This window comes from Cupressus sempervirens, chromosome 11 (genome assembly GCF_028749045.1).
Source record: "Cupressus sempervirens isolate cs-2001-9-10 chromosome 11, ASM2874904v1, whole genome shotgun sequence".
NCBI lineage: Eukaryota > Viridiplantae > Streptophyta > Pinopsida > Cupressales > Cupressaceae > Cupressus > Cupressus sempervirens.
The window spans coordinates 123,691,911-123,703,877 of NC_143128.1; the positions used below are offsets into that span (position 1 = coordinate 123,691,911).

At 31.8% G+C, this 11,967-nt stretch overlaps 1 protein-coding gene across 1 annotated transcript; it reads right to left on the minus strand.

The window, feature by feature from the left end:
- Positions 1 to 9,362: 9,362 nt before the first annotated feature.
- Positions 9,363 to 10,192, minus strand: LOC149528523 (uncharacterized). Its single transcript, XM_089808040.1, has 3 exons — positions 9,974 to 10,192; positions 9,836 to 9,928; positions 9,363 to 9,563 (listed from the first exon to the last, which is right to left on the minus strand). The coding sequence occupies exons 1-3, from the start codon at positions 10,190 to 10,192 to the stop codon at positions 9,363 to 9,365; spliced, it is 513 nt and encodes a 170-aa protein (XP_089664166.1).
- Positions 10,193 to 11,967: the final 1,775 nt, after the last annotated feature.

The following is an 11,967-nucleotide window of genomic DNA, read 5'->3' on the forward strand; positions in this document are numbered from 1 at the left end:
GGAGAATAGAGGAGGATTTCATGGAAGAAAATGCTAAAAGGGAAAGGGGGTGATGCACAAAATTGAACTTGGTTACTATCTCTACCTAAAATACACATGACACCAATAAAATATCCAAAATATACATTTCCTAATCTTATACCATCCCAAATACATATATGAAGGTTATAATTTAACATATGTTGCAGGAATAACATTCACAAGACAACAACTACTAGCCAAGTAACACAACATATAAGATAAAGACAGAGAGAAGAATCACTCAACATAGGGCAATAATAATATGTCCAAGATATTTGAATATAGAAAAAGGTAAAACAAGATATTTCATTAATGCATGGTAAAATAAGAAATTACAATTATAGAGCATAAGTTTCTGCAAAAGAACCAAAGAATAACCTAGAAAATATTTACAACTTTTCTTTTTAAAGAGCTCAAGCATGACTCATATCTAAACTTGAAGTTCAAACCCCAACAAGGTTGGAGTTGATTTACAAAGAAAGCAATAAATTTCATATCAGAATAAAACTTGATCTATAAGTGCAACTTGCCATTTCAAATGACAAGAATAACAAAAAATAAACGCACCTAGCGTAAGAGATTAAATCCCAAAATATTTGATCATTATATGCATTAAAGAGGCACAGAGATGCATTGACATCATGTAAAAAAAGATAAAGAAGTTGCTTAACATTAAATGAACTATCCTTGTAACATATCATGGCCGGAAGAAGTCTATTCGTGTTGTTGTGAAAACAATGTGAGAAGGGATAACATGCAACTTGGAAAAAGAAGAGACCGAGGTACTTAGCCAAAGAATAGACTAAACTAGTACCTAAGCTACTCAGGAGAAGAATAGATAGAGAGACTCAGAAAAAAACACTATGGATAACATGACTAGTCAATAGCCAACTAATGTGTTAACCTACCAAAGAATCTAGACCATTGAAGATCTCTTAGATTGGTTATATGTGGGGCTAAATGGGGGCAAAAATAGCAAATAATAACCACAATCATTAAAGGAAAGAAAAGTAAAGTTATAATTAAATTTATTTGTTTTTACAAACAAAGTGATAGCTCGAGTAGAAGTTAATGCTACCCACCTTGGATTTGTGGATGATGAAAAATGACAGTAACTAGTTAGGATTTTCTTACTCCACCAATCATTGTAACTCCAACTGCATCTTTTTTAGGCTCCAACACAAGTTGTTTCAACTAATATACATATTGATCTAATCCCACCAAGTACCCTACCTTATTAGGTGGACATATGGAGTAATCCTTCTCTCAAATTTCATTTATTTTTTTCTTTCATTAGTTTTTTCAAAGTATCCTTGAGATCTTTATTCATAATATTTTGATTCAAGAATAATTTTTAATTCACTTAATGCATCTCAGACAGAGAGCCTTCCATATGTAGACTACTAATATATAATTTATTTTTTTCCAAGTGCTATGTTCACCATAGAAATATTCTACATGAACTTTTTGATAACTTCTTGCAACATCAAATCTTTTTTTGCCTCCCCAAATCTCTCAATAATATCTAAGTTTATCCACTATCATGTACTACACTTTTGGCTTGGATACACATCAGGTTCAGAAGTCACACGTATTCCTTTTATGGTGAGTTGATAGTCAATTCATACATTATATCAATGGTTTGTGAGAATTCATTAACAACTTTTCAACAAAAATTCTAAAAAGTTTGAAATAGACAAGGAAGAGAGAAGTGACATGGTAAAAGGCACATGTGAATAAAAAATTTAAAAATGATTCACACCCAATTTCTATTTAAGTGGAATTGAAATTCATTTTCCAAAATTCTACCTTTTTAGTTGGAAGATTAAAATGATGGTTTTGGGGGTGAAGGAGAATTAACAAATCCCTATAATATTTTCATGTATTCAAAACAAACATAGAATATGTTGATTCCCATATTTGACAAGGACAATTCCATCCCATTTCGAGCCCAATTCCACCAAAGAAAAATGCCCAAACATAAGGTTGAACCAAGCAAAAAATCTATTGTTACTTCTTAATGCCCTTTTTCTTCCTCATTGTGGTGTCCAGGAAGCTTCTCTTTGATCTTTTCCACCAAATCTTCCTTCTTTCCCCATTCTTCAAAATTTTCATGAGAATGTTCTTCCTTTTTCTCATGTCTACAAAGCTTTAACTTGTCCTTCAATCCACCCTTCTTTTTATTCTTCTTATCTCCCTTTTTACCCTCTTCCTTATTACTAGACTGCCAACACATTCATTTCCTCATATTACATTCCATTAAAATGAACTAGATATTAAATGGGTTGTACATTCTCTATATGAACAATGAAATGAATCTATGCTTAGTAATAAAAAAAATAGGATGCAAAAGTAGGATGTATAGTATTTTGAAAAATTAGGCACACATAACAAATAGCTTTTATGCACCAAAAAAACATCTTATAAAAATTTCAAACTACAATATATTAGGGAAGTGAGTAGGAAACAATAACTTACAAAGCTGTTGGAATAGTTGTTGTTACGATGCAACTTTACCATGACACCCTCTTCATGTTTCTTCTCCTCACCTTTTCCATGGAATTCTCCCTCTTCTACATTTCCATGAGACATGAGAGCAAGTGTGGGGTGAATCTTGTCAATGTGGTTGTACACATGCACAAGGTGAATCTCACCTACAAGGCCATGAGACATGGATATAGGATGAGCCTTGATAATATGGCCATACACATGGTGAGTTTCACTTATGCCAATTTGGTCATAAAAGACATAGTTTACAGTGAGTCTTTCCTACATGTCCTTGCTCATGAGGAGCTACACTCACCATGTGGCACACCATGACATCACCATACTATTGATGTGTGTCATCTTTCTTTTTACCAAACAAGCCAAATAGCCCATGGTCCTAATGATTTTATGTATTTTCCTCTTCCATTGCAATATAAAGAAACTTGTCATGAAATACAAACTCAACAAAAGTAAAGAATAGGAATATCAAGAGATGGGAAATATTTTTGAGTGGCTGATTAAGTTAGATTGAGAAATGAAAGCTAATTTATAGGATTTCATGAGCAATGCAATTAGGACATGACTTGTTTGTGCCACTGAAAAATATTTGACTGATGCATGACATTTATATGTTGGTAAAATAAATATCAACAATATGTAGATAAGATTTGGGTGGGCCAATGGGAGAAACAATATTGCTGATAGTATGGAATGGTGGATGGTTTAAAAGCAGACCAATTTTCTTGAAAAAAATATTGTAACAAGACTATTTAAATCCACTTCAAGTCCTACTGAAGATTTAAATATGTTATGAAAAAATGGCCCTTCCATGCAATGAAAACATCATTACAACATAAAGTGGGGTTTCAAGACAATTTTTGAGATAATTTTCAAGTGAATTGTCTAGACTTGAGGAAAAATAAAGTTGCATGTTGTCTTAAATATTGTCTTTAAGTGTATGTCTTAAACTATTTTCTTAAATTATTATCTTATAAAGAAAATAAGGTACGACAATATTATTATCTTTTAGAGATAATTTCAATTATGTCTTTATAGAAATGAATATACCTTTAGTCTCACTTATTGTCTTTCTTAAGATGATTAGAGAGATAGTATAAAATAATAAATAAATAAAAATATTATTAAATATAAACTATAATATAGTTAACTAATTCATGTTAGAGCATGATGGACTCAAACCACCATCTCGCCTCTTGTAATACAGACACTTTTCCAATGAGCTAACACCTTTTAAAATAAGAAAAACTAAAAGTTTAAGGTCTTGCAAATATGAGCTACAAGATGAGGGCAAGACAAATTAAGTCAATGAGTAGAAACATTGGTGGTGATTTGAGACTTACATGGATAGAGAGTGCTAAATTTTTGCATGTTCAAATCTTGCACTAAAGGTTGCTAGCTCACGATACAAACATTTGAACAAATTACATAATACTTAACTTGTTTTACTTACAGACGATAAAACATGATTTTAAATGTTGATAAAAATAAAATTAAAAATAAATCACAAATTTAAAGTCAGCCTAATTTCTTAATAAAAGTATACAATCAATATCAAATTAGAGTACGGACCTATTTATCTTTTATAAGATTTCTTACAAATGTTTTCATACTACTTTATCTATCATTGATGGATATTTGATGATTTTTTAATTGTTTAAGTAGTAGAGCATTTATAAGAACCACACTGGTATTAAATTCATGTTACTACCAAGTTCAAACTATATTAAACTATCACACTCCATTAAATAACTGCCATGGTTTTATCAGTGTATCTCAATAAATTGACATTTAATTGCCCCCTCTTTAAATTACATGAAAAAAAGGTTAAGTTTTTTTGATATATCATTGGTTGATTTTTAACAAGGCATGTTAGGATACTAGCAAATAAATGTTTAAATAATACCTAATAGAAATCTTTTATCATCAAATGTCTCAATTTTAGAATATAAGAAATATATTACTATGTATATAAACAAGGTAAACTTTAAGAAACCCCACTCCATAAAAAGATATAAAATATTGGCAAATCTTTTATTATTTTGAAAAACAAAATTATTTCTTTTGGCGAACCACTAAATTTTTTAATTCTAAATATTATTCATTTTCGCGATTGTTTAGAATCATAATTTTTTTTATAGAAAATATTGGCAAATCTCAATAATAGTAGGAAGTTCATTAATCACCATGGAATATTACAAATCAAAATTGTCATTGCATTATATTTTAAAGTAATAGGGAAAACTAAATAAATGTGATATATCCCTAAAATAACTAATAATTATGATAATTATTGGTGAATTAATTTTAATTTATCCAAGAAAATATAATATTTAAGTGAATCGAATCTAATCATGTATCAAATATTGTGGCGAATCTTTGAGTTTACATTTTTAAATAAAATAAATTACTAAGAAATTCTTAATATTTTGTAACTAAATTTTATAAAAATGTGGCGATTTAGATTGCATCAAATCTTAAATTACTAGTCAAATTACTAGCCAAAAAATTCTAAAATTAGCCAATTAGCAAATATTAGCCACAAAAAAAAACCTTGAATATGAACATACATATAATTTGTGACATAAAAAATTATAGCTTAAGGACAAATCATCGATTCCATTTTAAACAAGTTACATCAAAATCATATAAATAAATAAAAAATTAAGACAATGAAGCACAATAAAGAAATAATAGTGCATAATGAAGCAATTCGTTAGAGAAGGTTGGCAACCAAGGCTCTATTTTTCATCTCAAAGATGTGTTTGTAGTAATCACAAAGAAAAAGTTTGGAATGGAGAATTGGCTCAACATGTAGAAGGGTTCTTACCTGGACAACTTTCAAAGCTTTCTGAAGGGTGAATTGATGAGTTTGTTGTGGAGCAAAAGAAATAAGGATCGTACGAAGGAGTATTCCAAATGAGACTTAGAAAGGATTGGAAAGTAAAAATTAACATTTTCTTTTGTATTTCAAATTTACATGGAACTAAATTCTAAGCCTTAAAAAAGATTATATAGAGATTTCTGTGATGCATAGCTTCAACTTTATTAATTAGTAAAAGCTTTGTAAGTGGAGCATAACTTACTAAATGGTGACCATATCGAGGAGTATTCCAAATGTTTGTTAGAAAGGATTGTAAAGTAAAAATTAACATTTTCTTTTGCTTTTCAAATTTACATGAAAGTAAATTCCAAGTCTTAAAAATGATTATATAGAGGTTTGTGTGATGCATAGCTTCAACTTTATTAATCAGTAAAAACTTTGTAATTCAACTTTATTAATTAGTAAAAACTTTGCAAGTGGAGCATAACATATAACTTACTCTTGAATTGTTTATTTTTAGAGTCAAACCTTCAAACCTTAACTACCAAACGGAGAGGAAAATAGTCTATTTTAACACTTATAAATTCAAACAAAACACACACAATTTTGAGCTAAATGTATAATACCACCCTTACAATACTACAAAAATGAAAAGCTTATTTTCTTTGAAAAAATGTCGAGAAGAGATTTTGGAAATAAAACCAAACAAAATGGAACACTTGAATCATTTGCCAATTCCAGCATTATTAGTTCCTTCCGTAGGCAGTATACTATTGCATTCGTTTGATGCATATAGTCAATTAATTCGGCCAATCAACAACCAATCATATTAAATTATTTTTCAAACAATGAAGTTTAAACTAAAGTTTATAAATCTATATATTTTTTGAAATTCTTAAAATGATAAATATCCTTTATGCTATTGGCTCTCACGAAAAATGGCAAGGAAAAAATTTAATTTTACAAACAAAAAATAAGCCAAAAATTGCAATGAGCTTCCAGAAAGTTCTGGGAGCAGATATTTCAAACAATGTTTGTTCGTGAGCATTGATGTCTTCCCCCAGAATTTAGTGCCCTCTCCGAAGACTTTCAGATTGTCGCTCTCATTGAAAGGGCAAGAGCCCAATGTACAAGTTAACAATAGAAGTTTCAGCGTCTGAACGAGGAGCATGTGAAATCCCTTACGAATCCACTAGGGCCCAGAGGGATCTTTTATATATTGTTAATGTTTGGTATCAGTTTGTCTTGGATCTGATAATGCAGTGAAATTTAATGAAACATTCATTGTGTTGTTCTTCAGGTGAACAATAATGTCAGCTTCTTCTTTGAGTCTATGGCATTTAGAGCGGAACCAAAGTTAGTGTAGCCAAGGAGCGAGTTAAAAATAGATTAACTCCTAATGCCTGTGTCAGATGCCAATTGCATCAATCTTTTAATATGGTGCTTGTCGTTTCTATCCACATCCTCCTGGTATTTCCATACATTACACTACTCAATAATAGACAAAACAACATCTGGTTCCTCTACAAAGTACTCCATTTTGAAAGCCTTTTGTTCCAAGCACGCATCCACAACCTCTTCCCCTGATGAATTCCCACCATCCTCCATGGGGTTTTTAACAACATCAAACATAGACATAAACATTTTGTCAATGTCAGATCATCTGGAACAACTGGCAAAAAATTAAAAGGGTTTCTGGCATGAAACGCTCCCTGAGAAAGGGAAGGTTCACTTCAAACACCGAATCAAACATGAAGAAAAGCCTGAAGCAAATCCCTTGTAGTAGGTTTCCTAAAGAAGTTAAAGAAATGGCTGAAGCTCCACACGGAGCTGAGAAAACTTGGGATCATGAAAACTCCTTTAAATGTCTGGAAAGTGGATTATAGAGACATTTTAATGCTAATGCATAATAGTACAAATGTAGCTCCTCACTTCCCTAGCTTGAAAATTGAGCAAAACTCAATGTTATCCACTCCAGTAATCTTACTACATAGCTATTGGGGATATATAGATAACTTGTCTTTCCGAGCTATCAATATCAAAGTGCATTCACTTTATGATGTCTAGGACATCAATGTGGCTAAAACTTTAGTTTGGAAAATCCAGTAAATTGTAATGAAACATATGTTGAAGTAAACATGATTTTAGCTCATCAATTAAAAGAAAAAAAATACAGACATGATAAATTGCCTTTACTGTCAAATGTTAAGGACCAATTTTGCAATGCATGTCAAATGAGTCATGCAATGACCTGCACAGTCAAAATCAATAGTCAATCAACTTGAATTTCTATATAACATAGTAAATCTTGACAATATATAGACTATCCTTGTTGCAATTATGTTGTAAACACAACGCATTTCCAGCAGTTGGCTCTCATACTTTGCTGAAATCAAACATGGTTAATATAGAAGAACATTTATTAGGAAACCAACATGGTTATCAAAGTGGATGGAAATTGAACTGCAAAAGAAACTTAACAGCAATAATAACAGAGGAGTGTTTTCTTTGGGCTCTTCATTCAGGACAATTGTGACTAAGAAAAGTTATTTCGTCTGTTTTGGCCACAATCACCCCTTCTAATTACCATTTTAATTTTTCAAATCAATATGATGATAAAATTCTTATCAAAAAGATTTTTGCATGAAGCTTGATGATTTTTTGCCCAGATGTCTTCTTCAAACTACAGTAGAATGTTTTTAACATTAAAATGATCTTAACGCCAAAGAAATATGCGTGTGTGGTATGCAAACCTTGCAAGCATTGACCAACGCATGTTTGTATCATTCATACAAATCATTTTGTTCGAGCACACTATGGTTACCATTAACTAATTATTAATAATAACAAGAATATAATGGTTTTCACTTGTTAGATGCTCTTCATCATCTTCGTGCATAGGACAACTCGAGTTAACTTTTTTACTATGCTATGTTGTCCTAGATTTTTGGCTGACATCAACTAAGTCTACTTGATGATAGTTGTCTAGTTAAATTTGATGGCATTGCTCATGTTCTAATTAGCTTGAATTTTTACTATTTCTTCTTTTTTAGCCTCATCAATCACTATATTCAGATAAACTGTGGTTTTTAATATTATATTTTATTTCTTTTAGACATATTTAGACAATGCGTATTAATGCATGCAATAAAATCTAATTAAAATTTTATTTTAAACCTTTTTGTTGGTTTTCAACAATTTCTTTTATGCACTTTCCTAAAATATGGTAGTATTTTCTACAACCCTTAATGCTAATGACTTATCATGAGAGTATTATTGCCTTTCTTCTATACATTAAGTCAAGCTACTTAAATTAACCTGATTCAAATCAAGAAAACATCTAAGCTCATAAGTAAATTTCATGTAGCTTATCTTCACAAATTAAATGCTCTCCATGCCATTTCGCATTGCATTTCATCACCTTCATAAATTAAAATCTCTCCACAACATTTGACATTCTATTTCAAGTTCACACCACTAAAGGTAGGAACTTTGGCACTTGCGCCCCTTGCTTTTTTATAATGCGGAAGCTCCACCAATTAGAAATCATTTTTTTCACGTAAGATGCCAAATGAACCCCACTCTTTTATACTTGTATGCCTTTGTAAAAATATTGCACATATGACATGTCAAAAAAAAAAACCAAAGAAAACGCATTCCATGTCTTCCAAGCAGAATTCCGATCTTGCAAACTTTTTTATTTCAAAATTTCAAAATTTTATTATTATTATTATTATTACTGTTTTCTATTACTTCATCTCAAGTGATTAAACGCATCTCTATCTCCATAATAAATGAAAAAAAAGAAACAAAGAGTGCTCAACAAAAAAATGCAATTAGAAAAATGTAACCACCGTTACAATCTTATTATATTAATTTATACAAAAACACAGCATACATACACAGCTCATAGTATGCTTCAAACAAGAAAATGGAAAACACACGTAGCCACACTAAACCTAACATAAGGTTCAAAATCAAACCCCATAAAAATGAAAAACCACTTTCTTCTTCAATGCTCCTTTTCTCCCTCTTTGTGATTTGTAAGGAGCTTCTCTTTGATCTTTTCCATCAAACCTTTCTTCTCTCCCCCTTCTTCTTCAACCTTCATATGACCGTCTTCTTCTTTCTCTTTCTTCTCTCCATGTAGCTTCAATCCACCCTTCTTTTTCTTCTTCTTCTCTCCCTTTTCATCCTCTTCCTCATCGCTGGACTGTCAACACATGCATTTCATCAGATCAGATACATTACACTTACATAAACAGTAGACCTAATTATTGGAATGCACTTTCTCCTCATGAAGAACAATGAAAAGAATCTATGCGAGCACTTGCAGAAATGAGAATGCAAAAGCAGGATGTATAATACTTTTGAAAATTCGGCATGTACACCAAATATGTTTTATGCACATAAAACACATTAAAATATGTGTAACTTTGAAATTAAAACATATTATGGAAGAAGTTATGGGCATGAAAAACTTACAGAGCTTGAGGAAGAGGTGTTGCAGCGATGCAACTTTCCCATGAGTCCCCCTTGTTCTTTCTTCTCCTCACCTTCGCCATGGAGTTTCCCCTCCTCCACGAGGCTGTGAGACACTGGTGCAGGGTGAATCTCGCCGACATGGCCATACACAGGGTGAGGCTCACCTCCGCCAACGTGGCCGTGAGACACAGGGGTAGGGTGAGCCTCGCCTAGGTGGCCTTGCTCATGTGGAGCTACGCCTGCCACGTGTCCCTCCACAGGACCTCCATGCTGCTGATGTGTCTCCTCCTCTTTCTTCTTCCCAAACAAGCCAAAAAGCCCACGATCCTGATGCTCTGCTACATTTGAATCCGCCATTGCAAGAGAGAGAGAGTTTGTGAAGAAATAGAAACACCCCCAAAATGAAAACACAGGAATCTCAAGAGATTGTGATATACCTAGTTATGAAGTGAGAGAGAGTTGAATGTGTTCAGAATGGGGAGTGAAAGCCCAATTTATAGAGGATTTCACCAACAACGCGGTTACGACGCGGCTTGATGGAGCCGCCAGAGCAAAATTGAAATAAATGTCTAACATCAGGCGCATAAGACGTGGGCGGGCCCACCAGAACAAAGCAATGTCGGCAATACATAATGGTTGAAAATTTCATGACAAAAATAGCACATAATGCCTAGCTGTTTGGACGTTGCCCACTCCTGGCAATAAAGAAAAACATGGGGGGTCTTTACTGAGTCTTAGGCTGAAATTGGACCGTTACCCCTAGTACCTACTTTCATTTGATATTTTAAGAAGAATTATAAATGTGATAAGAATACATTTATGAAAAGAAATATATTCTATTTTTAAAAAGGGCTCGTTGAACTTGAGTCCAGAGCATATTTTGAAAGAAAAATAAATTAAGAGATATATAGATTCACTTAATAAGTTTATCAATCTGAATGGATAATGTTTGACTTGATTAAAGATCAAGCTATGAGTGAGATATATAGATTCACTTAATAAGTTTCACTTAATAAGTTTATCAATCTGAATGGATAATGTTTGATTTGATTAAAGATCAAGGTATGGGTGAGATTTTAGATAGATAAGATTTTAAAATAAAATAAAACTTGTAAAGAAAATATGAGAGAGAGAGAGAGAGAGAGAGAGAGAGAGAGAGAGAGAGAGAGAGAGAGAGAGAGAGAGAGAGAGAGAGAGAGATTAAATAATTTTAAATGTAAACATAAAATTAAAATAGTTTTAATTTATATATTCATTTAATCAAATTGTATTTGTAAATCATTTTAAAAGTAAATATTAAAGTACTTTAATACAGATTGCTAAATGCAAGAATAATATTAAATGTTAACATTCCATTTTAAACCTCATTTTAGAATTATACACATTTTTAAGAAAAACTTTTGTATGCATTAATTTTGAAAAAAATTAGAAATTAGAAATTAGAAATATAATATTCATATTTTTATTCTATATTTTCTTTTACTATTACTAAATTAGTCTCCCATTCACAAATAACACTATTGTCTCCATACAAAAAATTCTTATTTCCAACTATTAAATCAAGTACCTACTGATTTTGAACTCACTAATTTGTAATGTTTATATATTGATGTTCCAGAAACATCTATAGAAAACAAGACAATTTGATTTTTCCTTGTGCACTACACACTGATAGCTATGTGGATGTTGATTTTTCACATGGCCAATGTATCGAGATTCTTTGTCACATGTTTTAGATCCACAAATTCTTTGCTGAGACTCTAATTCAAAATTAGATTATTCTATTGCACAAATTCTTCCTTGAGTGGTGAATAGGTGTCGCCAAGAAGTATATTAAGTGCTCAAATAAATTATCGTTTGGTTGGTGCCAGTATGATCCAACAACAAGATTGATTTCAAAATGCTAACTTGGATTTTTCCAACTTTGATTCATGAAAATGGTGTACAGGGGAACGTAGTGAAGATTGTGCGCATTGCAACCATGAGAATTGGCTACCCGTATCGAGAACAACATTTAGCAACATTAGTTCCCTTCCTTATAAGGCAGGGACTAATAATTCCATATACTTATATCAATTAGTGGAGTACTTGAACACCCTAACTTCAAGCTTATCAAAATCCTATGTGGAAAT